This window comes from Diadema antillarum, unplaced genomic scaffold (genome assembly GCF_040938485.1).
Source record: "Diadema antillarum isolate AM-2024a unplaced genomic scaffold, OU_Dant_1.0 seq00000659_RagTag, whole genome shotgun sequence".
Classification (NCBI taxonomy): domain Eukaryota; kingdom Metazoa; phylum Echinodermata; class Echinoidea; order Diadematoida; family Diadematidae; genus Diadema; species Diadema antillarum.
In genome coordinates, this window is record NW_027271571.1 from 601860 (window position 1) to 629720 (window position 27861).

Sequence of the window (27861 nt, forward strand, 5' to 3'; positions counted from 1 at the left end):
TACAATACAAAATATGCGTAGAATATGTTTACCTACTATATGAGCAAATTAAACCGTCCACAGCGCCTCGCCAGCAGATCTGTTATCAGTTAGATCATATGCGTCACCTACACAATAAAAGAAGTTAAGTTCCACTATAAAACTCATGTAGACTGACCAAACAATCCTCATATAAAACGAATATATTCAAATGTTTACAAATTGTAACCAGCTCTCATAATATTTTCGTAATTAACTCATAAATCATAAACAGATACCGCGTTACGGAGCATATGACATACCCCCCGGTACTGGATATCGCTAACATTAATAAGAAGATATTCTGAATGTGTACTACAGTAATAAATAATATTTTTCACCAACCAAAGATTAAATAGAGGTCTGATGGTAATAAGACAATCCTGCTAATTTGCAATGTAAATATTATCAAAGCAAACAAACAAATAAGATATTTGTGAAATACGTATTTGATAATTATAATCAGCAAAACAGCTGTTTATGTGCTTACCTATAAAAGAGACTTTGTCGTGTTGTAAAATAAAATCCGTTATGACAAACGGGAGTGCTTTGAATTGAGCTTCCAGAGTCTTTACAAGTCAATACATCAATAAAATAGATTATAAGCAAACAATAATAATATCGCGCTATGATACCTATAAGGCGCGTGGTTACCATGCTGCTAAACAACACGCGCCTTTGGCTATCCAGCCATGGTAACCGCGAGCATGCGCCGTGTGCTCATTGAATGGTGCTGATGGAGATATTTCTTTTTATCCTTTATTTTCATTCTATAAAAAAATTTCAATATAATGAAAAAACAAACAAACTGCTGTTCCAGAGTTGAAACTACGTTGTTGGCGATGGAGACAAAGTAGATGGGTGAGTGTGTGTGTGTGTGTGTGTGTGTGTGTATGTGTGTGTGTGTTTGTTTGTCCATGTAGCTCAGTGTGCTACATGGACAATCATTATTATTGTATATTTTTTTGAAATTGTTATATGGAATTAATAAAAAGATCACTGAAAAAAAAAAGTGCTCACATGCAGGTGACAGGTGTACAGGATATGCATCAGGACTCCTCATTCCATAGCCTGTAAGAGATACACATCCAGCAGTTCTCAAGATAATGTGTGTTTCCACAAAGTAGCATCATACCTCATCATTCAACTTTGCTATTTGCATTCTCCAGGTCTCTCACATCCAGTGGAACTCAGACCTTAGAGGTGCAGGTCCATGACGTTGCAGCGCAGGCTGTGAAGAGGGCACATGTGGAGGTATAATTACATCTACACCTTGTACCTGATGATTACTAGCTTTTCATCCTGACTTTTTGTGAAGAGAGAATGATTGATTTCTTTTTACAAATTTTGATGAAAACATTTATTCCATATTAATCTTAATCCCCCCATCCTTGGGGAATAAATCAAAGTATCTTGTTAACACACACAAAACTGCACACGTAATGGTGTGCGATTTAGGATCAGGACAATAAACTTCAATACCACATTCACTCAACCGGTGAAATAAGGAACTTTGTATTTCATTTTGCATTCACCTGAAGTAATGTCAAAGGAAAGCTGTATTGGGCAATAGTCTTTCAGCTATTTTCCAGGATATTCAATGCTGGTTGCAAATCATCCACCAGATAAAACCCTTCATCCGAAATTTTATTGTATTTCATTATGGCTAAATTAAAAAAGATAAGGATTAAATCCTCGGTAGTGTGTGTTTGCATTTGATAGTGTGGAAAAGAGCATTGTTTGTCATTAAGACCTTAGTCCTCACCTGCAACCTCCTGTTAATTCCAAACAGGTCCAGACAATCCCTGAGCCAGAGACAGTCCCCAATCTGGAGCTGTTAGGCTCCAACCCTGAGGTATGACCTATGTGTACTTATTTTATCTGTGTGAGTTTGTCTGTTGTTTATGTCTAATGTGGTGAAAATATAGTTCTTGCAAGCCTTCTTGCATTTGTGGTATTACATATGGTAAAGACTGAGCCGGCCTGGCAGCAAATCCACCATTACTGTGCAGTGTCCTGTGCAAACATGCTGTTTCGCACATGGGACACCACAGTAATGGCAGATTTCCTGACAGGTTGAGTTGATCTATAGTGTTGAAGTACACTGTAAACACAGGGAGCATGAATTAACCATAGGTTTCCAAGTGAAGAAGAACCATACAGAACAAACACTGTGTGTGTCACTAAATATCAGCCCATGCATTGAATAAAATGAAGGCTTTATTTGGTGAAGTAGCACTATGATCATGCATCACATCTGTAAATAGCATTGTCTGTTAGCATTCATGTTACCTCGCATGCAGTGTGTGAAAATGTGTTGATAATGATGTAGATAAGTTTGCTTGATTAGGATGTGGATAAGCTTGACCAAAATGTGCAGTCAGGAGTGTGTACTGGAATGACTTCATGCAGGTAGAGGAGTAACAGGAACCTGACAAGTAGAATACCCTGTTATTTCCAGGGGGGAAAATATCACACAAATAGAGTGACATAGAATCCCTCAGAAATGATGTGGTAAAGAAAGACGTTTAATTATTGCACAGTTCCCATAATCAAGATGACCCACAGGTACTTGACTTAAGTCTTAAAGCATGTTACGGACTTGTCATGAAGTTCCTTCCAGGAGCGAGAGAAGAACTCTCTTTGCTGAGCACTGAATTCTATACACTTGGTTACCATGGCAAAAGTCATGCTCATTGGATGAGTTCATTTGCAGTGTGGATAACTCCAATTTGTATACTGAAAACATTGAGCTCTGTTTCCAATGATGAGAATCTGTTGTGTGTGACATTGAAGTGTGAAGAATGTTTACTCGTGGTCAAGTATGTGGATCTTTGATGTGACTAAAACAAAGTATTCGCACTATACAAGTGAAGTTGACACAGCACAGTGGTACAGAGTTTAAAGCATTATAACTCACTTCATACTTTTGTGTCAGCAAGTTTGAATTTCTGTCTCATTAGGGTCTGCCCGACATTCTTCAGTGCATAGTTTATGAAACAGTACAGAATACTCCTAAATTTCTCACTGATTACAGTCACTAAATATGCCCTATATTTAAATATTTTTTTTTTGTTTTCACAAATCTCAGGAGACTACTGCTATTCATTATTTTAACAATACACAAAGATATTAACTCTGATCCCAATGTGATTGCGAATGCGTATGCATTGGTTTGCAATACACAATATTATTGCATGCACGAGACACGTGAGAATACTGTTTAGTAGAATGGAGTCTTGGCATGCCTACTGTGTAAATGAATGTGCAAACTCCCTGATTTCTCCATCCATTGGTGTACTCCATGACTGTGAATTTAGCCACTCAATAAAAAATGCCGGGAAGTCCCAATTTGGGAAAATTGAACTTGCTGAATATATGCCGTATACAGTATGTTACCATTATTGTACTGAACCACTAACTGCATCAAATAATGCTTTTTCCCCAAAATAAGGGCTTGGGTGACTTTCTTCGTCGTGTTCTTCCTGAAGTGTCCCGGTGTTTAGATGAAAATGCAAGAAGCCATGCATTTGATGGTAAGTTGTTCATTCTTTTGTTTGTTTGTTTTGCCATAGTAGAAAGAATAAATGTTGCATTGGAGCTCTCTCTATCACAGTCATTGTCAATTCTATGAACCTTTCTGAGGTTGATAGCTTCTGATGCTGCAGAGTTCAATTCTGTTGAATACATTTCATCTTGTTTTTTTTAAATGTCCGTCATCTGTGTTCATCCTATTAACTCAAATTGATTGTTCTTATTTTCCATCCAAACTCTTATATTATGTATTCATCTGCTGAGCTCCTTTTTTTGAGAGGTAGGGGTGGGGTGGGGGTTGGGGTGGGGTTCTTTTTCAGTTCTCTTAGTTGTTCCTATGCTTTGTGTCATTTCTTCATATTTGTATTTCATACCACCATTGTTTCTGCTTAATCATATGTTATGTTATTTTCAGTTGTTCCTGGAGGTTATTTTTTTTCCGCATTGATTGTATGTATTTATTACTCACTATCATCATAGGTTTTCTGTGGTACTTTTGAATCATCTCTTTTGAAGTTTTTCTTTCTCTGTTTATTTTTATTTGTCAAATGTCACAACCAATTAAGGCTATGAGGTGAACTGGCAGGATGATAATAGTGCTGTCAGTTGTCTCCATGTCCTGGAGCACACTGCCCTCAACAGAGAGCTCCAGTGCACAGGACTGTCCTGGAATTGCCATGGGTCCACACTGGCAGTGTCCTTTGGCAGGATGGACCACCAGGACTGGTGCACACACAAGGTGAGAGGGACTTGGTTCTTCCTGCGATGACCTTCACCCAGTGATGTCATTCTTACATGTAGTCTTTCTGCATACATTATGTCTCCAGCATCTACCACTTAAATCGAAAATTTGATTTTGATCCATTTTTCATGCTTTTCTGTGTGTCCTGTCATTTTTGATAGCCATCTGGATCTGGATGAGTCCTGTAGAGCCCACAATCTAGATACATGTAATGCTAGTTGTATGTAAACCACTTACTGGACATGATAAAGGCCATAAGAGGAGAAGTAATTTAAATATACATGTCTTTAAGCACAACCTGCAAAATCTCAATTCAAAGGGTTTATATTCAGGATTGAAGACACTGATCTGATCTGATGCCAAAGTTCAACTACCTCAATTGTGTCTTCTAAAGCACCCCTTCTCTTCACTTGCTAAAGGCAGTCTACCTGTCTACAGCAGCTTCTTTCTTTTGTGACTTAACTCACCTAGGGCATGGGCTCAAGAGGGCAATTGTGATGTATTTTCATCAGTTCAAATGGTAAAGGTGGCCATCATGTGGGCCCTTTGTTGGTACCAGTAGGGTGGAAACCATTCAAGTTTCAAAGATCTTCTCTAGATTCAAAGTAGTACAAGTAAATGGATATTGCATTTTTTATTCTCAGAATTAAAGGTATTGCTGAACAGTGCCCTATTGGTCGCAAGATTGGGCATTTTAGGGGCTAACAAGTTTTGGGATAGGGCCCAAAGGATTCATCTTGAATTTTCATTTTCTTCCGTAAAATGCATTTTAACCAAACTCAGCAGGGATTATTAGAAGTGGTAAGATATTAAAAAAAAAAGCTATTCAAATGGTTCAAGTGTTTTCATTGTGGCCTCAAAGCACCAAAGTTTGTAACTCTTTGCATCCCGAAGTCATGTCTGGATGTGAAGAGTATTGTCATTTATAACAAAGGCAGTGTTTTTTTTTTTTTTTTTTTTTTGTATAACAACGTGAGATGGACCCAAAGTTTAAGATTGACGTCTTCATCTTTTCCTTTATTTGGGAATAGGCATACTCACATTATCACCAAATTGGCAAAAATTATCCTTAGGAGTAGGGGATACAATGCTACTCACATGGGTCAAGTTGCTTCATTGGGGTTCAACAGCAGGGCCAAAATGTCCAAGAATTATGAAACTTATTTAAGATCTTGTGCAGATGACTGAGTCATATTGCATTTAGATGCTCTTAGAAGTAATAAGTATGTAAGTTGTTCCTGATAGTGATTCCTGGCAGTGTTGGCTCAATTGTGCACATAAACATGTGAACATATTTTGCCCAAATTCTAACCTGGTATTTTCATATTATTCTGTAAATTGAATGATCCGAGCTTCGCCAACTTTAATAGCAGGAGCCATATGTTGTGTAGAGGATACAAAGTTATTCAACTTTCTCAGGTTACTCCAGTGGGGACCTTAGGGTAGGGTTGATGAGGACAAAGACAGAGTCCTTGGCTGTCTGAAAGCATTAGGAGTGCTGAGGTGTTTCCCACAGACGAGTACTGCATATAGCTGTTATTTTTGCGAGGGTTTAATTTTCACGAATTTTGTGAATCACACATGGGCCGGGAATTTAACAACACACGAAAATGTCACCATGTGCTAAGGTAATAGTGCGCTTATGAAGATCTCTGCATCAATTTCCAAAAACAACATCTCACGAAAATGTCTGTGATCTCCTCATTTGCAAAAATATCTGTACGCGAAAATAACAACTTATACAGTACAATATCATCTGCCAGGATTGACCAAACAATCCGTGTGGAGGAGTCTTTATAACTACCAAACAAGACCTACCTGTATCCAGAGAACAAGAATTTGAAACAAATTGTAAAATGATTGAAATGATGTGAAATGCATTGTATCGACCTCATGAAGGAGATGAAGATAGCCTAGTTGAACTGGAAAGGTCCTTGTCCTGACTAGATAGGATGCATTTTGTGGTTCTTGGAGGTGACTTTAAAGGGACTGTACAGTACTGGGTGAGGTAGGGATTCATGTTTTGAACATTCCTAAGTGAGATAATGAAAAGCCTCTTATAAAATATAAAAGAGCATAAGAAGGATTCAACGTTTATTTGATGAAAATTGGTTTTCAAATGGCTGAGATATCCAAAAAAGTGCTAATAATAAAAGGCGACATGCCCCAACTTTATTAGTATCTCTTTGTTTCACCTTGTTTTTGGATATCTCAGCCATTTCAAAACCGATTTTCATCTAATAAACTTTTGATACCCCTTAGAACTGCATGCTCTTTGACATCTCATAGAGTGGTTTCTGAATATCTCACAAAACGTTAAAAGCTAAATCTTCACCTCGACCAGAACTGTACACACCCTTTAAAGGGCTCGTATAGTTTTGGTTGAGACCTAACTTCAGTTTTTGTCCCCGCCGAACGAGTTCGAGCAGGGGACTATGAAACGGGCTCCGTACGTGTGTGTGTCTGTGCGTCCGTGCGTCCGTGCGTCCGTCCGTGTGTGCGTCTGTGTGTGATCAAAATGTTCAATTTGCTACTTCTCTGTCATTTATGAGCCAATTTTGATTCTGTTTGCTTTATATGATAGCACTACATGGGAACTTTAAAACTTCTACACAGAATTTCAGTTGTGACCTTTGACCTTGACCTTTGACCTATATTGAACATTTTGCTACAAAATGCTACTCCTTCGCCATTTCTAACCCGATTTCGATTCCGTTTGCTTTATGTGATGGCACTAGGTGAGGGCTTCAAAATTTCTACACAGAATTTTGACCTTTGACTTCTTTGACCTTTGACCTTGATTTTTGACCTATATTGTACATTTTGCTACAAAATGCTACTCCTTCGCCATTTCTAACCCGATTTCAATTCCGTTTGCTTTATATGATGGCACTAGTTGAGGGCTTCAAAATTTCTACACAGAATTTTGACCTTTGACTTCTTTGACCTTTGACCTTGATTTTTGACCTATATTGTGCATTTTGCTACAAAATGCTACTCCTTCGCCATTTGTAACCCGATTTCGATTCCGTTTGCTTTATGTGATGGCACTAGGTGAGGGCTTCAAAACTTCTACACAGAATTTTGACCTTTGTCTTCTTTGACCTTTGACCTTGATTTTGTACCTATATTGTACATTGGCTACAAAATGCTACTCCTTCGCCATTTCTAACCCAATTTCGATTCCATTTGCTTTATGTGATGGCATTAGGTGAGGGCTTCAAAACTTCTACACAGAATTTTGACCTTTGACTTCTTTGACCTTTGACCTTGATTTTTTACCTATATTGCACATTTTGTTACAAAATGCTACTTCCGGCGGGGACATATATTACGCACCGCGTAATTTCTACTTTTCCTTGTTTAACTTTTTTTGGTGAGATAATGAGAACCCTCTTATGAAATATGAAAGAGCATGTAATTCCAAGGAAATTCAACGTTTATTTGATGAAAATTGGTTTTGAAATGGCTGAGATACCCAAAACAGAGCAATACTAATAAGATGTGGGACCCATATTTTATTATGATTGCTTTGTTTTACTTTGTTTTTGGATGTCTCAGCCATTCCAAAACCGATTTTCATCAAATAAACTTTGAATTCCTCTTAGAATGGCATGCTCTGTACCATTTCATAAGTGGTTTCTTGGTATCTCGCAAAAAGTTAAAAGCCAAATCCTCAGCTCCACCAATACTGTGCCATCCCTTTAACCTCCCTGGGTGAAAGTGGCAAACCCTGCAAGCAGAAGCATGTAGGCACCCCACTCTTCATCATCAATTATTATCTTATTTTCACTAATTGGCATTTCAACATATAATACAAGGAGAAAGTCATATTACATGATATAAAGAATGTGGTGATTCTATATGCATACTGCTGGTTTGGAAAATAAGAGATGGTGATGATCATGACCTAACTCAACTAGTCAACATGCCAACATTCCAAGCTAATGTTCTTTACATGCTCCTCATCAACAACCCTACTCTGATGAACAGTGTGAAAGTCATACCAGGAATCTCGGATCATGACTGCCTGATTGCTGAGCTCGATCTTAGCTTGGCCATGAAAGCAGCAGCAAATCCCAAGAAAGGTACCAGTGTACAGCAAAGCGGACGGGTAGGGCTTTGCAGAACACATGCAGACTGTGAGTGGTAACATTTCATCGAGAGCATCAGAAGCTTCAGTTCATGATCTGTGGCTTCTCTGCAAGACAGGAATCAGAGAAGGAACTACAAAGTTCATTCCACAGAAGATGTTGTATGTCCAAAATGGATCCTGCCGTGGATCAATGGTAAAATTCTTCAGCTAGTCTAGAAAAGGGACATGTTGCACAAAAAGATCAGTTTCTTCAAAAACAAACAGGGACCCATACCATTGAAATGTGAAGAGGAACTACAAAAGCTGAAAAAGGACATCCAAGCACAGTCATGCAGAGCCTTCTGGAATCATGTAGAATCTCTCTTCACACCCACTGACTTGTTAGATAAGCACACAGGCATGAAAAGATTCTGGAGCTTTGTGAAAAACAACAGATGAGACAGCAGTGCAATTCCTTCGTTATTGAAGATGGAAAATCAAAGACAAGTTCAAGGGAGAATGCAGAGGTATTGAACTGCCAGTTCAAGAAGGCATTCACTCAGGAGACAAGTCCACCCGTGGATCTTCTTCCTTCAGAGTTTCCCTGTACATCCATGCCCAAAATCGACATCACCACAGCAGGCACCACGGAGATGCTAGATAGGCTCCAACCTGGGAAGGCACCTGGACCTGATCACATCCCAGCCCTAGGTCTGAAGAAGTTATCTCGTGCTGTTACTCCACCACTTTGGGCAATTTTCTGTCTGTCCTACCAAACTGGGGAAATTCCAGATGACTGGATACAGGCAAATGTGGTGCCTATCTTTAAGTAGGGAGACAAAACGAACTTAGAAAATTATTAACCCATCTCTCTGACATGTGTTGTGTGTAAGCTGTTGGAACACATCATTGCTAGCAACATCATGAGACATAGCAATAAAAACAACATCCTGTATGACTTTCAACATGGTTTTTGCTCAAGACGTTCCTGTGAGCTTCAACTTTTGGGCCTTGTCAGTGACCTCTTGAAGAGCATGGAGGAACACAATCAAACTGAAGTCAGTGTGACTTATTTCAGAAAAGCTTTGATAGACAAAGTCAGACACATGAGCTTCACAAACTGGAGTACTTTGGCATCAAGGTTGTAACAGAAAAACAAAACAAAAACCCAACAGCAAGTTGTACTGGAAGGCACAACTTCATCACATGTGGAAGTAGGATCAGGCGTCTCTCAGCAGGGGCGGATCCAGGAATTCCGTAAAGAGGGGGTGTGTTTACAAAATTAAAGGGGGGCGCACGCACCCCTTCCCCCATTTTTTTTCTTTTGTTTCAATATAGGGGGGCGTGCGCCGATTGCGGTCCTCCCTGGATCCGCCCCTGCTCAGGGTTCTGTTTTAGGATCTTGCCTCTTCCTCTTGTGTGTAAACGAACTGCCAGACAAGATAGATCTGCAGTTAGACTGTTTGCTGATGATGCCATTATGTTCATGACTATCAATTCATATTAAAGATGATGCTAGAAGTCTTCAACAAGACCTTGATGAATTCAACAGATGGTCAAGCAAGTGGATGATGGAGCTCAATGCACAAAAGTGCCACTGTATCTCATCACAAGAAAGAAGACAAGATTGCATCATGAGTACACCTTTAATGGTACGGTCCTTGATTTTGTTTCTTCTACAAAGTATCTGGGTATCATCATCACCCCAGACCTGAATTGGAATCATCATGTTTCTGGAGTTTGACAGAAGGCAATCAACATCTTAGCCTTCCTACATCGTATCTCCATGTTCACTCCTCTCAACTCAAAACAACAGCATACAAGACCCTTGTGTACCCTCTTCTGGAGTATGGATGCTTATTGTGGGATCCCCACACAGCAGGTTCCATCCACCAGCTTGAAATGGTTCAGAGAAGAGCTGCCAGATACGTGTTCACCCGCTATCATAACACATCCAGTGTCTCTGAAATGCTACAACATCTTAGCTGTTGAACATTCCAGAAGAGAAGAGAAACACTCAGGCTTGGTACATTCTACAAGATGCACAATTCCCTTGTAGATTTCAACACAAGTCAGTACATAAAACCATCACCAGTTCCCTAAACACAAACACACACACAGAAAATCTGCAAGAATGTTCAGGATTAAAGGAGGCATATATGAAGAAGAAGACGACGACACTGCAAGGTTTAGTCGTCATTTCACATTCTATTCAGTTAAACGATAATTTGTGTGTAGATACTCCTATAGGCAAGGAATGATGCATTGAACGTGTTTGTGAGGACCCTGAAAAAATGGATATAATTCAGGAAATGACACTGTCAAGGGACACCATCTAGACCCTTCTTCTCAAGGCTCTGTAGTGACTTCTGTAAAGATTACTTTTTAACAGTCAAAATGAATGCTATGTGTATGCATCGCTTCATTCTGACAGGGAAGTCTGTGTACATGGAACCTGGAGCGTCGCAGCATGAGTTCAACCAAAGCAGATGTGGCTATTGATGTTTCTGTAAGTATTGTCAGAGCACCTTTAGACATCTTCCAGAGGAAATGAGAGACAGTCAGTCAAAGTCCTTTTTACTGCTATTTATGCAAAAATAACCATGTGGTGGCAACATTTTTGGGTTCCTATTTTTCAATTTCCATGTACAGATGACATGGGATCATTAGTAGAAATTGTTTATGCAGTGTTGGGTCAGAAAAGTTTTTCAAAGCGGCAATAAAATGTGTTGCCAAACTTTTCTGTGCATGATCACTTGTACAGAGAAGGGTTTAAGTGAGAAAGAAAGAAAAAAAAATAGACCAGAGGTTTGACTACTAATGGCTGGCATACTGCATTTGGTAGATATTAACCTCATCACTTTACCCTGATAAAGTTGCAGATCCAGAAGCTTAGAGTGGAAATACACAAAATACTACAGTGATCTTGCAATATGATGAATGTTTGACTGTTTGTCCTAGAGAGATTACACAATGGTAGATTATCTTGGAGCTTTATATGGAAAATAACCTAACAGTGTATATTCTATACATTTAGACATTATAGGGTGCCTTTTAGCTAAAAACAAGTGGGGGTAGAGAAGGCATGATATTCATGTAAAATATAATTGTTGCAGGTATTGTATAAATGTGAAAGTACATTTTATGTCATTTGTTTTCAGAGCTGTCTCATGTGTACCACCTTTCACCCAATTCACCCAGCTCTGCTGGTTGGAGGGACCTTCAATGGTAATATCTCCTCTCAAGCATTACCTTGTGTTTGCCTTTATAGCTTTGAATGAGTTAGGTCACGCATTTGGTGTTACATCACTGTATCATAGGGTGTCATTTCACACCTGTCTCACCTTTAATATTAGCAGGCTAAGTATTTCTCTAAGTGATCATAAGGTCATTTCCAATATGCTTTCGTGCAACATCTAGGATAGATAAATAAACACTAATGTATTGACAATAAAGCTGCAAGTTCAGAGTCATTTTTACAGTATCAAAGCCTCTAAAGCATTTTCCACCAGCCAATTATGGATAAGACAAAGTTAAAAAAGAAAGTAGTTTCTCGTCCTCGCACACATCAGATTTGGGACGCCGCGTTCAAATTCTTTACTTTTTAATGTTTTTCAAACTGCTGATGAAAATATTTAAAAAAAAATGTCACATCCCCATTCACATTTCCTTTGAGTTGCTACATCCACTTTTTTTTTGTATATTTGCTACTTTTGGGTGGCCGGAAGAACATCAGAAATTAACCTAGCAATCATGATTTCATGCACACCGTGAGTGGACAAGACTCCCCACACTCTCATACTTGCTCATGTATGCATACCATGGCCATGACTTGGTTTGAGATAGTGGTTATGTATAGTACTAGTCCTAGTGAGCTGCTATCCCATTATGATGGAAATGCAGGTTTCGCACCACAAATGATTTTCGATATATGTACATACTCCTTGCTTGAATTGAAGGTGTCAGGGCCTCACTGCACTCAGGCAGTTAGTAGTAATCAGGGGCCGCGGAACGTTTTTCAGTTTGGGGGGGGGCTGCGCAGCCCGGGGGGGGTCGAGGTCAAACCCCCCCCCCCCCCCCCCCCCCCCCCCCGCCACTTACACGCACCGGCGTAGCCTGGATAATGATCTTCTGATCTTGGGAGGGCGGCGGTTATTATGCGAGGGAGCCAAGCGACCGAGCCCGAGCAAGCGGAGGGAAGGGGGGGGGGGGGGGAGAGGGTGTGGGAGGGGGATGTTGCCCCTCCCACGGGGAGAACTTTTTGCATTTGATGTTGTAAATGGTGCAATTTTATGCAGCTTTTTGCGTCTTTTATCGACTTGAAACCCCCCGCTTACATGCACCGGCGTAGCCTGGATAATGATCTTGTGATATTGGGAGGGGCGGTGGTTACTATGTGAGGGAGCGAAGCGACCGAGCCCGAGCGAGCGGAGGGAACGGGGGGAGGGTGTGGGAGAGGGTGAGAACTTTTTGCATTTTTATGTTGTAAATGGTGCAATTTGATGCATGTTTTTCCGTCTTTTATCGACTTGAAACCCCCCCGCTTATCCTTCCCGATTTGAGAAAATTGCCAAATCGTAGCGAGAACGGCATAGTGGAACAGGGGCTTTATGGGCTAATTTTTGCATGTTGAAAAACCATTGTATGAGACAGTGCAAAAGTTCATGAGCGCCTTAATTAGTAATATATCCTTTAGTAAGGACCTCCCACATCACCAAAAAATCTGGACAAGAAACTACTTTCTTTTTTTATTGCAGAATATATGTTTAATCAAAGCACTCCAAGCTCATATACACATATTTTTGCAAGATTTGCTGATGAAATGAGTGCCATGAATAAAGTACAGCATATTTAACTCATACATTTTTAGAACCATTTTTAAACTCATTCATTCCCCAATCTTTTGTCAACCTTTTCAATTTCAAAGTTATTTTTTAGACCTTCCATTATCAGAGCTTTTTTATTGACCTTTCCATTCCATAGTCAAGTGTTGGTGTGTCCATTGATGCCATAAACTGGATTTTTCATTTTAAGTGGTAAGCGGGAAAGGCTGATTGGTTGAATGGATGATCCCTCTTGTTTTCCAGCTTGTAGGTTTTATGCATCTGATCAGCTTAAAGTGCCAATTGTTATGTACAAAATAAAAAAAAATACATGCAAATCAACAGAAAGAGAGACAAAAACTGAACAAACATGATGATGTATTGATCTACTCTTGGGTTTCTTTATTTTGATCCATACAGGTAGAATTGCAACCAGAAATCAGCACTAACTGACTTTCAGTGGAAAAGATTAATGGAACTATTGAAGGCACAAGCAAATGTGACCGTGCACCTCAAAACGAACATTAAGTCGCACACACTGATTTTGCGTGAGGACTGAAAATAAGTGAAAAGGGTCAACCTAGCCCAACATGACTTTTTCATATTTTCTGAAAGAGCGGGTCTTCTTTTACATTATGCTAAAATTTGGTATCATAAAACGGGCAGGAAAGTATGTTTTTTTAGCAGTTTATCTTGAACATTTTTGGTAGAACAGTGTGATTAGGTGTGTCTTTAGAATCCCTTTTTCATTTCTGAAAAACCTTGTCCACACTCTTCACTTTCAACTCTAATAACTTTTGAAAAGATAGTGCTACTGCTTTGAAAGTTGGCATTAATTATGGACAGAATGTGTTAATGAGGCATGCTTAATTTCAGTTTAATCTGATAATCCCTTCATTGTCGTTACTCTGGTGGTTTACTTCCTGTTTTTTGTCCCATTCATCGCACAGCCAGCACGGCTTGGTAAAGATTAAGCGCTTGAATAGACACTGTACTTCAGAGCCTCTTTTCTCAGTTCACACTTTTCCTGAGTTTGTGCTTTCTTTCCAGTATTTAGATAGGTTAGGTGAGTCCATTTGATTTGAGTTATGCATCATTTTAAAGCTTAAAGTCTGCTCTTTCAGAATATGGTCTAAACTAAAAATTCATGCCTGGCGACTTTTTGTTTGTTTTGAGGTGCAGGGTCACAAATGATCCTTGCTGCTTTGGGCATACTTTATCTCTTTCTTTTTTTGTTTCTTTTTTGTCACAGTTTAGAAACTTAAAGTGTCTCTCTCTCTTTTTCTCTGACTAACCAGGTGAAGTTATGGTGTGGGACCTAAGTAGAGAAGATGAGAACTTGGTTGCTACGTCAGGCATTGGGGATGACACCCATCGTGAGCCAGTTGCACAACTCTATTGGCTGCAAGACCCAAGCAGACCAAAGAAATATGATGTAAGTGGGTTGCCTTTTCAGCCCTTCTTGTATTCACATCAAGTTACAATTCATAAGGAAGCATTCTTGTGACAGAGTCAAAATAAGGATGTACATTCCACACTACTACAGCATGAGCCACGTTTACGTGTAACGGCTGTGACAGTCAGAATACATTGAATATGAGCATGGTCTTGTCTGTTCCCTGTTTGACATTATATGTGTATTGTATTCTCATTTATCGATGATGACTTTGATGACTGTAGAACACTGATTGATCAAAGAGCCCGTTTGGCAGGGAGTTTTGCCCTTACCATCCTAGTACAAGACTGCAAAAATGGTTAAATATACAAAATGCAAACAACATTATAGTTATAATAAAAGTGTATCCAGATTAAACCATCTACACTCATGGTTTATTAGAAAAATACTGATATCTCCTTATATTTTAGGCTTTATTGCGAAAATTTTATATGGTAGGATGTTTTGTGGTACAACAGACCTACTCATATGCATCAAATGTGGTATCTTGAACATTTTTAAAATCACTGCTCCCAAAGGTAAACAGGACCTTTAATGTCTGTATGATTTCAAATGGTCAGCATAACTACTGATCAGTGAGTGATCATAATTCAATCACATGACTAATGCAGTGAGCATTGAAATCATTAAATTGCAAACAGTGATATCACATAAGGTATTAATAATTCCATAATATGACAGGCTGCCTACAGGGCTAGAATGAAGTGATATGTTTGTATGTGGACCATATATTATAACAAATATTGCTTTGTCTAGTATTGTACTATAAAACTTGACAGTCCCTTGGGAATTAAATTTTCCCCCTTGAGACAATATTCTCCCTCAGCATGCCATTATCTTGGAGAAATATAACACCTTGAGTATATCAGGTGTTACGCACCTCTTTTAAGACAATATCAGTATAATATGACAGTATCGCCCTGTTTGTAATGTAAGAAAGACTTTGCCCCAAACATTTGTGTGGATTCAGGAAATGTAGAAGATCAGTAAAACTGTGATACACACTCTTGACATATGTTACTAAGATATATTAAGGTAAATATTTCCTCTGTGCTTTATGGAGGAGCAAGGTCAAGTACTCTTTCATTGTCTCAGTGGAATGATATTCTATAACAGTGACAAGGCAACCTGCTGCAGAGAGCTTGTATTTGCAGATGGCCACCTAGAAAGTCATTGAAACTGTGAAATTGTAGAACAGGCAAGTTTCACTAATCTTTCTGCGTTCACTGAGGGCATATTATATATACTTTTGGGAACCTCCCTTGTGGTATGAATAACATGAAAGGGCAGAGTGTGGTCCTTTTTCAGTAGCAAATAGGAATCTTGACACCAGACCATATGACAAAGTGACTGTTATTCCACACACAGCTATTAAGTCAGGTCCTAAGCTTTGTAACAGTTTACTGTGCTTTGTGTATTTGCATTGAAAAGCTGATTGTTTAAGGACGTCATGTGATTTCAAACATCTACTCTATCTTTGCACAGATTATCAGTGCAAGTGCTGATGGGAAGGTGCTACGCTGGGTTGTCAATGAGAGGAAGGGCTCCCTCGTGCTGGAGGAAGGGTTTGTTCTACTAGCAAGTTGCCTGCCAGCTGGTTTCAATGCAGGGTCAAGGTCAAGAAGTGATGGAGAAATGGGAGGTATGATGGCATTGCTGCCAAGTCTCCTTTAAGCTGTGGGAGGCTCAGTGTTAATTTAGATATCCTATAATATCCTGAGAACAGAATGTAAAATCTCCCTGATTTGGAGATAGTTTTTCACCCATTGAGATGCATGTATGACAACTTCATCTTCTGTAGTGCTTTATGGAAACTCCTGATTTTGATATGGGCATTTTTACAGCCCCCTGATGTGCAGAATACAGAAAATTACCAAGGTGACCACATTTCCAAATTGTCTAAATTGTACCAGTGATGTTACTCAAAGTTATGTGTTGGGATACTCACTATACAGAGTACCACAATTCAATAGAAATTTTGTTTTCCTTTGGCTGGCAGGCATAGTAGATAAAGTTTCCTTCTTCACAACCTTTTTCTACGGATGAAGGACATTATTAACTGCTGCAGTAACCCAAAATCTCACATATGTTGGTAACCACACAAGGCTAGGATGGTGTAGGTGTACACTCACATAATCGGATGCAGGACATTTGATCCTTCTCCTTGTTTGTCTGTAATTAACATTGTCTCTGTAAGTCAAAGATCAGTTTAAGTTTTAGGGGTCAGTTGTGCTCTGAATTCTCTTTATTGAGGCTTCCACAATTGAGGTTAAGAAAATTGCTCTACAATTTTCTAAATGTTGAAGTGTTCAGGTTTAAATAAAGTTGAGACTGTATCTGTTATCTGGGTTGTATACGCTTTCACGTATTATGTAACCCTATGACATGAAGTACACACTGCAAGTAACGTGCTGCTAAAGCTTTGGCTTGGTCGACCCTCGCACAACTCCCAATTTAGAATACATTGACATCCTATATGCTGCAGACCATCTGGCAGCATGTAGTGGCAGAATATAATAGCCAGTTTGTTGTAGCTTTGTTGGCCGTTGCAGTGTACATCAAACAAATACTGCTGAAACTTGTCTTCACTTAAAGAAAATGTTGTGCAAAAACACATGTGGATTCTATGAATGCTGAAACATCAGTACAACAGTTTGAAAGCTTAGGAGCAGGCAATCTTTTCAAAAGTTGCAAATCAATATCACCTTTCTGTAATAACTATTGGCACATATCTCAATGGGTGGTAGGATGTGGGATTTAGGGGAAAATTGTGAAGGATTAATTGTGTTTGGGATGACAGCATTTGATATAATGCCCTCAAATGTTTTGTAACATCCTTATTTTGATAGAAGTTATTCTGTTATGCCAATTTTGTTGAATATCTTTCAGTGAGTGGAGTGTCATTTGTGGAGGAGGACAAGACACAGTTTGTGCTAGGCTCTGAGTCTGGTGGGCTCTTCAAGTGTTCTGTAAACTCCAAGGGTCCTATCCCAACTGGTGAGTGATAAGCAAGTGAAAGTGTTAGTGAAGATACAGATCATAGTAATTTTGTGGTTTGTAGTCTGTAAATAGAATTCCAACTCTTGAAAATCAAGGCTAGATTTACCAAGGGTTCCAAGGATTTTGACAGATTTTGTTTATGAGGGTTTAGTAATCATTACTTACCTTTTACAACATAAAAAGAAATGAATAACAAGTGACAATACTAGTACTAAGTATTTTTACTCGGCGATTCCCTGTACAACTGGTGAAATTCACGAAAATAAAGACAGTGCAAAAATTTTACCCTGTATAATAGTTTACTGGGTATGTTTGTGAGGCATTTGGTTAACCTTAGCTTCCGAGGTGTACAGTATTATACATGCAAAGTAACAGTATGAGTCCTCACACTAAGTCTTGAGTAATTTGTGATTCTTTATGCATGTATTTCTGACTCAAGTAGCATGTATGGGCACCCTTTTTTTCACACAATGTAAAAAGTGAAATGCTTGTTCATTGATGTACAGTGATAGTAAATGAGTGTTTATTGACAAATAAGGTTTTAACCCAAGCATCAACAATCATATGCAAATGCCAACATCACCAGCCATCTGGATTAAATACTGCAAGAGATAGACATATGGTGCAACTGCCATCCTGTCTCTTGTTTGTTTTTATTTTTGGTTTTCTTCTTTCTCTTTCTCCGTCCTTATCCACCTTCTATCTTCTTCTCAATGTCTTCATATATACATTGATTAAAGATCTCCATACATGACTGTTAACTATGTGCAATGTAGAACAAAGTCAACAGGAGAACTTGCAATAAATCCAAATATCGGAAATATTATGAAGTGCATCCTAGGGATTAATTTTACAACTCATTGTCAAAATCAGTTAATTAAGTATGACAGCATCAAGATCTGGCAAGCATTAGTGTATTGTGCAGTGTATCTAGTGCAGATATGTGTAAACATTCATACACTGTACTTGTAGGTACACCAGATTTGATATGGTAGCATCATCTACACAAATTGTACATTGTTTGTCTCTGCTACAGGTGAGACAATCCTGTCCATCCCACTGTACTCTCCGGTTACGTTTGCCTTCCACCCCCACGATGGTCCAGTCCATGCTCTCCAGTGCTCTCCCTTCCACAGGAACCTCTTCCTTTCGTGTGGCACAGACATGTGTATCAGGGTTTACAGCATGCTAGAGGTACATGACAACCTACTGTATAAGCTTTTATTTTTGCGAAGAGATGTTTTCGCAAATTAGGAGGTCATGGACATTTTTGTTAGACATTGTTTTCGTGATTTGGACACCAAGACTGTCATAGGTGCACTAATAATGCCTGTCAATTGGAGCTTTTTTCGCGTGTTGTTAAATTTAAGGTCCAACAGTGATTCGAGAAATTCGTGAAAATCAAACCCTCAAAAAAATAACAGCTTATGCAGTAATATACAGGTAGAAAAGTTTAGCAGTTTGTGTACATCCATTAGAAATTAGTGCACTGATCATGTTTAACTTACCTGAGCCAAAGGGTCAGTAGCAAGGTGTCGGGTGAGAATGTAAAAGGGCGTTAACCTGTGAGGATGGCTGATTTTGCTACAACACGCATGTCCAATAGACACTTGTCTGAGTGTACTCGAGACTCGTCTTCAACGGGTTTAAAGTGCCTCGAACAGTATGGCTTTAGTGGCAACTTAATGCCCTTATCATTCTAAACCAAAGGATACCCTTGAAGAATGTGTGGCCATGTTATATGCATGCATGTGTGTATGCATGTGTGTGTCTTTGGGTGTATGGATGTACGTGTCTCATGCTTCATGACATATGCCACCTGGCCAGCTGTTTCTGACTGTTCTAAAATGGCAGTCAAACTGGAGTGTAGGACAAGTTCAAAGATTCAATAATTCACCAATTATTTGTCTGTTAATACATGTAACAGTGAATGATGATGATTTATAATGATTGCCAATATTGTTGACCAGGGGCCCATTTCATAAAACTTGTCATCAGTGACAACTGCCACATTTCTATGACAAATTTGCTCTCAGCCAATCAGATGCAAGGATTTCAGTAGCTTGTCACATCTATGACAAATTGTCACTGATGACAAGTTTTATGAAATGGGCCCCAGGAGAAGTTTATGGCAGAATTGATTTGTCCGACTGATATGTTATACCATTGAAACTTCTTTGTTTCTGTGTCAGTTCATTCATTGATATTTCAAATGCATGCATTTTCCATTCTTTCTGACATTCCATATTTGATAGTCCACACAGTGAGTTTCAATTTTGATGTCTATCAAACAGGTAATACAGTCAACCTCATTTACCTCGACGTCGGATTAGCCGACTATCACTTACTTTGGGGGCAAAATGAAAGTCCCGATTGTTCCTATGGAGTTTCCATGTATCAAAATTCGCGTAACTCGAAAAAACTAACTCGAAGTTCGGTTACCTCGAAGGGAAATCTAATGTTCCGATCTTGATTAACTTATTGTTTTTCCCAGCATGTTGCTCGCATCGAAATTGCAAACATCACTCAGCATTTCCGATTAAGCGCGCCTGGACAGCGAAGACATGTCACAAATCTTTTCACACTCGATTGTAAATATTCTGAGACCGGAACGATCATGCGCCCAAAGAAATACCTGGTACACAGCTGACAAGAAAAATCCCCAACACCTACCTACACACGTACACGGTATGCATATATAGCACCCTGCCAATGGAGTGCTTACGATAGCACTACGCTCTGCCCCATCATCTTCTTTTCTTTAACCACTGTGTTCTGATTTGCGATTGTGATAGTCATGCCGTGCGCGTAGATTTCTTAACCGTCGATAGTGGGGCATCTGCTTAGGTGTTGACAGCTATATCTTTGACATTAATCACGGTCCACTGTCCAAACATCAATCTTCTGCTAGTGCTTTTTTAACCTTTTTCATTTCACGAACTTTGTTTCATTAATTCTCCCCCGAGAATGCAAGCACTAAACACTTTTTTTTTTTTCAGCAATGCGATTATGAAAATAGTGTGGTATATGATCTGGAAGTATAGGCCTAGCATGATAAAGAATAGTATAGATATGATTTAGCAACAGTTTATTCTGATAAATTTAGATGTTATGGAATGATACGCTGTACGATTTTCAGACAAAAACTAGAAATGTCGCTACAGTGACTGGTTATACCCCCGCCAAACAACATTTCATAAGCTTTGGTCAAAAAACTGAGGAAGTAGTTAAATCCGCAAGATCTTTCCTTGATCTTCTGCCATTAATATGCCGTTACCATGGCAACGTGCTTTCGGGTACTGTCGAAAAATGCGTCTTGCACATCTACAACCAAAGGCACACATCTGTACCAAGTTTCATGGAAATTGGGCAAAAACTGAGGAAGTAGTTTGCAACACAAAATTTTCCATCATTTTGGCTCATAATATGTGAGCTGTTACCATGGCAACATACTTTTTGTCACTGTCAAGAAATGTGTCATGCTGACCTATATCCTAAGACAAACATTCAATATGTTTTCCATGAGAATTGGAAGAACACTGATGAAGCATTTTGCCCTATATTTTGCCAATAACATGCCGTTACCATGGCAACGCACTTTTTGCCACTGCGGAAATATGTGTCTTGCACATTAACATATTCAGATGAACATCTGTACCTAATTTCATAAAAATTGATCAAAAACTGTGGGAGGAGTTCGCGACGCAAGATTTGTACCCATTTTTGCCCATAATATGCCGTTACCATGGCAACGTACTTTTGAGTACTGTCAAAAAATATGTCTTGCACATCTACAACCCAAGGCACACATCTGTGCCAAGTTTTATGGGAATCGGTTGAAAACTGAGGAAGTAGTTCGCGACGCAAGATTTGCAACGGACCGACCGCCCGACCGACCGCCCGACCGCCCGACGCCCGACCGCCCGACCGACCGCCTGCCCGACCGCCCGACCGACCGCCCGACTGTCCGCTGATTCCTATATACCCCCTTCAAACTTCGTTTGGTGGGGGTATAAAAAAATCATCATTTACTTTACCCTTGTTTTGACTTGAATCTTATTTGAGTTTTCAGTGATTTGATTTATTTTTCTTTTCTAGCATAAATGAGTATAGGCCCCCTAAGATTGCTTCTTTGTTTTTTCTAATGCGAACAACCCTCTTCAGTAAATGTTTATGATTACAGTAATAGCACTGTACTCAGAAGCTGTAGCCCGAATCTGATCTTGCAATATTACTCACTACTGTTTTTTGGCAACTAAGTAGCCCATCCTTCGTGTGCTGCACTTGTATTCAGGGCTCGACACTAACGGTGGCCCGGTGACCCGGGGCCACCAAAAACGCACGTCGGTCCACCAAATAAAGTCGGATATTTGCCTTTACTTTTGGAGATGAACAGCGGTAACAATCGGCTCCGTAAGATGCTAAAATAACTGTCAGATGTTTGCTTTTAATTTTGGAAATGAATAACGGTGATATTCGACTCCGTGTGATACTAAAATAAGTGTTGGATGTTTGCTTACACTTTTTGAAATGAATAATGGTAAGATTCAGCTCCGCATGGTGCTTAAATTGATGTCAGATATTTGATTTTGCGTTCGGAAATGAATAAGGATAACATTTGGCTCTGGAAGATGCGGAAATAAATGTCAGATGTTTGCTTTGACGTTCGGAAATTAATAATAATAATATTCAACTGCGTACAATGATTAGATAAATGCCGGATGTTTGCTTTTACGTTCAAAAGTAAATAGCAATAACATTCAGCTCCGGAATATGCTAAAATAAATTTTGAATGTTTGCTTTGACGTTCGGAAATGAGTAACAATAATATTCAGCTCCGTACGATGATGAAATAAATGTCGGATATTTGCTATTACATTTTGAAATGAATAACAGTAACATTCAGCTGCGTTTGATGGTAAAATAAATGTCTGATGTCTGCCTTGACGTTCAAAAATGAAAAACAGTAACATTCGGCTCCGTACGATGCTAAAATAGTTGTCAGATGATTCATTTCACTTTTGGAAGTGGACAACAATAACATTCGGCTCCTTATGATAGTAGAATAAATGTCGGATGTTTGCTTTTAAATTTGGAAGTGAATAACGATAATATACTGCTCCGTACGATGCTAAAATAAATAACAGATTGTTGCTTTTACATTTGGAAATGATTAATGGTATCAATCGGCTAACTGTGAGTGCTGCTGGTAGACACACTGAAGACCGGTGCGTAGCGGTGCGACATTGCCATCGCTCCTGTAGCTCTAGATGTTCTTGGTGAGCTACACATGTACACTCATAGTTGTGTGAAATATTAATAGTTTGCAAAACTAAGAATGTGATTCTTGTGATTATTGTGCAACTGTGTGCTTGGTAAATTTAGTTTGTGTTTCGACGGGTTTCTCCACATGACGTGTACGAGTATTACGCAAATGCATACACAGTATTCTGTAGACACACCACGGTCATCCACACGCAATGTACATTCAGCACGCATGTTCTGCAACCCCGTCTTGCACTTGATTACGTACCGGTATTTTCTTTTTGTTTTTATGGTGATAGGTGATTTAATTGTCCACCAGAAAACAGTGTTGAAAGAAGAACATCGATTTTCATTCATTTCATTCATATCAAAGTCGATTCAAATTCAGTTGACAAGCATGCAAACAATCGGTAGGCACTAAAACAGATATCATTTTGAACATCGATAAATGTTGGAAAAGTCAAAGAAAATTCGACGTACGTGGACCTTGAAGTTTGCGTATGTCAAACCATTTTCTTCAGTCCCGACTAATTCAAGGTATGCGAGGTTGACTACATCCAATGTGATAAAGTGTCAATGTCATCTCAGTAGATCTGTGCAAAATTGACTTTCCGTTCGCTACCTGTAATAACTTCTTATTTCGACATCACTTCAATGTACCATCTCGATGGCTGTTAGCTGTGAAGAGTTAAATGGAAGCATAGCAGGAAGCTGCAAAATTTTGATTGTATCATACATTGTATTCCCTTGTCCGTGTACCAAAGGATACTTTGGATTCAACAGTTATCCCATTCATACTGGAGCCAGTATTTGGAGCCTTCTTGAATCATTGTGAAAGCCCTTAAAAAAAAAAAAAAAAACAGCTCACTTGTCTACAATTGAATTATGCTGCTTGGGTCCCAACACAGACTTTGCCCAAGCAGGCCCAGACTGATTCCATTATGGCAACCGTGTTCCCGCCTAATAATAAGTATGGTGCGCTTTTGCATACCGGTACCACATTCATGTGGAAACTTGAGCTTTGTTCACTAGCTGGTCATGTCGACTGGTTTGTTACGATAGCTGGTGATGACCTACAATGATTAAATTCCAGGTTGGTAAAAAGCCACTTCTTGAAACACAAAGCAGGGAGATAATGGACAGTAATATATCTGATCATATGTTTCTGCCTTTGAAAGATTTCATTGACTTGTGAGACTTGGGCTGAATTTGCCTTTCTGTATATTCTATAAAAGGTCACGTCATCCTGTAATCTTTATGTGTCCATCAACATCTAGAAATAACTGAAGGTACCATCAAGTGTAAGAGCAAGTAATCAGTTCAAGTCAACATTTTGTCAACGTATACATTAGTCAACAGATATTCCTTCAGGCTGGTCCTGTCAATGTTGACTTACACAAGGTTTACTGTACTTTCTTCATCCTTCTCCAGGCAAGGCCAATTTTCTCTGTGGAACCTGGCCAAGGCTATATCTTCTCAGCCCAGTGGTCCCCTGTGCGCCCTCTTGTGTTTGCTGCTGCTACAGGACGAGGTCATCTCCTCCTCTATGACCTCCGCAGAAGCAAGGTCAAACCTACATGCAGTCTGGAGGCAAGTCAGGATAAGCAGCCTGTCAGCGTCGTGGAATTTAACAAATCAAAGTAAGCCTGAACTCTTACAACTTCTTATGGTGAAAACTGGTTGGTTCAATTTCGACAAAAATGTCAGCCGACACTTGTTTTTATGCCTCCGCCACGAAGTGGTGCCGGAGGCATTATGTTTTCGGGTTATCCGTCCGTCCGTCCTTCCATCCGTAATCAATTTTGTGGACAGCGTAACTAAAAAAACTGTTTGAGGTATCTTAATGAAACTTTGCATGTAAATGTATGAGTGGGTGAAGTTGTGCCTATCAACTTTTAGGGCACATGCTCAAGGTCAAAGGTCAAAAGGTCAAGGTCAAATGCTCAAAATTTCACTATTTCCCCCATATCCATGCATTCCCTGAAGGTATTTTCTTAAAACTTAGTGTATATATAAACTACCAAACAAATATTCTCCAGAGAGAGTTTTGGGTCACGAGGTCAAAGGTCAGGGGTCAAAGGTCAAGGGTCAAAGGTTAAGTCAAAAGGTTGAAATTTCATGTTTTTCTCCATATCTCGCAAATGGTTCAAGGTATCTTTGTGGAACTTAGTATATATGCATGCACTTCCTCCTCCATATCTCGAAAGTAACTCAAGGTATCATGAAATTTTCATATTTATGCATGTTCTACGTAACAGTGATTCTCTTTGGAACTTTGAGGTCAATGGTCAAAGGCCAGGTTTAGATAATAATATTTAATACTGAAATTACACTTTTTCTCCATACCTTGAAAATTACTCAATGCATAAAGTTATAAAAGGGTCAAAAGTCTAGTAAAAATCCTCAATTCCCCAAATACCTGTACTCTGACTTTTTAATCATTCATCCAATCGAACCTAGTTCTAGGAAAGTGAACATTCAGCACATTTGTGGTAAACCTGTCATTTTAATATTTTGCCAATTGTGTGAAACTGTCATCACACATTGTCAAGACATTGTACTATAGACCTATTAGGAGAACCATGCATTATGGTGGAGGCATACCAATCGCTGTAGCGACATTTCTAGTTGGTTTTGTTGGGGTTTTTTGTGTGTGTTGGTGTATTTCACCTACCATAGTATAAATGCTATGAAAAGTAACATGTGAAAGAGGAGTTTTAAAGCAGGCACATGACTCTACTCAAGTTCGGTATTGCATCCCCTACCATGTAGATCCAGAAAGATGTGAACATTAAATAAAACCATAGCCTGTCATTTATGAATTTCCATGACAAGGGTGCATGGAAGTTTTGAAAGGACTGTGAATTTAATTTAGTGATGGCTTTGGCATTTTGTTTCCCATAGAGGCCATCAGATATCAAGCAGTAGAATACTAAAACACTGCTATCTAGGCTGTTGGTTTTGTTTGTTTGTTTGTTTTGTTTTTTCTATTTGGCACCCCTGACTCTCAGATCATAGTCGCTAATGCTGCATAGTCAACAACTACAAATTTATGGAGTAATATGAAAGAAATCGCCCTCTTAAACTACTTGTTATGTAGAGAAATAAGGCTATTGTGGTTTGTCTGTGAATAAAAATGGTAGCATCAATGTAACACAATTTTCTACGTCAGTATATGTAACACAATCTTTTTTTTTTTATTTGCATTTCTTTTTAATGTTCTTCCAGTCGGCGTCTACTTGCCTCGGGAGATGCGTATGGTGTGATCATGATCTGGCAGCTGAGTGATGATTTGACAGTACAGGTGTCACGGGAAGCAGAGATGCTTGCAGACATTGCTGACTCTGCTCTGGACTTATGATCAAGAGAATATGCTAGAGGCCAATGGTGTTGGCTGCTATACATTGTCACTACAACTGTGTAGTTCCCACTAGAAATAAACTTTCTGTTACAGTATACTTCCAAGAAGAGAAAACTTCAAAATGAGGTGACTTGGATGGAAAAGGAAGAAATCTAATATTTGTTGAAAAAAGTCTGAAATCTCACAAGTTCAAAAGTATATGGATTTTTAAAATTCAATGCTTTTAATTTTGAAAGTTTTCAGTTTGCTATTCTGTTATTCTGTTGTTTGAGTTTGAATGTCTACTTTCCAACGCGATAGAGTGCATCTCAAATTTTGAGTCTTGTTTCAGCCAGTTTATCTGACAGCTGGCTTCTTACCATGTCTGTGGTAGGGTTTTGGAATGAAATTGGAATAATCTACATCATTGGAAACCTTTTCAGTATGGAAAAATTGGGGAGAAAATCTACAAATTTATTTTTAGCCCCTTTGGCAGGTTTTGGGGTTTCAGACTTCATTGAGTTTGTACGATATTGAAATGGGAATATTTTGAACAGGTTAGTATCTATAGATATTACACACTACAGTGAAAGAAAAACAAAGAATTTTCCTGAAAATTTTGAATTTGTGGTGTTCAGTTCCTGCAGATTTGCAAGCTACCATGTTCTGTGCTGCTTTTCTGCGGTAGGCAGGGGGATGGGGGACAAACTCTTCTAAATTAAGCAATCTTTAAATATCTTCTTCTCTAGAACCAGTAGTGACAGAGCTAAGTTAATACTATGAGGTTAGTACATTGATGACTGTAGTTTCAAATTGGGTTGGGGGGGGGGGGGCGCAGCCCCCAAATTTAAGAAATCTTTGCGATTCTTTTATCTAGAACCAGAAGAGATAGGTTAGTGCTGTGAGTAAGTAGATTGTGACTGTAGTCTGCACTTGGTTCGTGGCAGATTTGGGGATGGGCTAGGGGGGAGGGGGACCAACACATTTCCCTCTTCTTCTTCACAACACATGGTCAAATTTGTCACCAAACCCAGTGCATTATCACAAGGGTGACAATTTATATACTTAAGAAAAGGACCCCAGAACCCCCTATTAAAAAATGAATTAATAAATATATACTTTTTAAAAGTGGAAGCACTCTGAGTAAATACATTTGTGAGTTCACTTTCAAGGTTATTCATAGTAGATCCAGGGGTTGGGCAGGGATTGGAAGGGGCAGTTTTTTATGCCTCCGCCACGAAGTGGTGCCGGAGGCATTATGTTTTCGGGTTGTCCGTCCTTCCGTCCGTCCGTAATGAATTTGGTGGACAGCATAACTAAAAAACCTTTTGAGGTATCCTAAGGAAACTTGGCATGTATGTGTATTAGGGAGTGAAGTTGTGCCTATCAACTTTTGGGTCCACATGCTCAAGGTCAAAGGTCAAATACGTAAATTTCACTATTTCCTCCATATCTATGCATTGCCTAAAGATATTTTCTTGAAACTTAGTGTATACATGTATTACCCAATTAAGATTCTCTGGTGAAAGTTTGGGGTCATGAGGTGAAAGGTCAAAAGGTCAAGTAAAAATATTAAAATTTCACTTTTTTCTCTGTACCTTGGAAATT

The 27861-nt window shown here is 39.1% G+C and overlaps 1 protein-coding gene across 1 annotated transcript; it reads left to right on the forward strand.

The window, feature by feature from the left end:
* Positions 1 to 725: 725 nt before the first annotated feature.
* LOC139736634 (cytoplasmic dynein 2 intermediate chain 2-like) lies at positions 726 to 26950 on the forward strand. The gene is made up of 13 exons (XM_071647385.1): positions 726 to 748; positions 1188 to 1272; positions 1811 to 1873; positions 3473 to 3554; positions 4119 to 4291; positions 10804 to 10878; positions 11531 to 11597; positions 14491 to 14627; positions 16134 to 16290; positions 17538 to 17645; positions 18685 to 18842; positions 24345 to 24553; positions 26142 to 26950. Exons 1-13 carry the CDS (start codon positions 726 to 728, stop codon positions 26272 to 26274), a joined length of 1470 nt encoding a protein of 489 aa, XP_071503486.1. The 3' UTR covers positions 26275 to 26950.
* The last annotated feature ends 911 nt before the right edge of the window (positions 26951 to 27861 follow it).

What these genes read in the sequence shown, in the direction of transcription:
- LOC139736634 (XM_071647385.1), top strand. Translation starts at nt 726, where the DNA reads ATGCGCCGTGTGCTCATTGAATG. An exon ending in CAAGGGTCCTATCCCAACTG is followed by an intron (nt 17,646 to 18,684) that starts GTGAGTGATAAG and finishes TCTCTGCTACAG; the next exon opens with GTGAGACAATCCTGTCCATC. An exon ending in GGGTTTACAGCATGCTAGAG is followed by an intron (nt 18,843 to 24,344) that starts GTACATGACAAC and finishes ATCCTTCTCCAG; the next exon opens with GCAAGGCCAATTTTCTCTGT.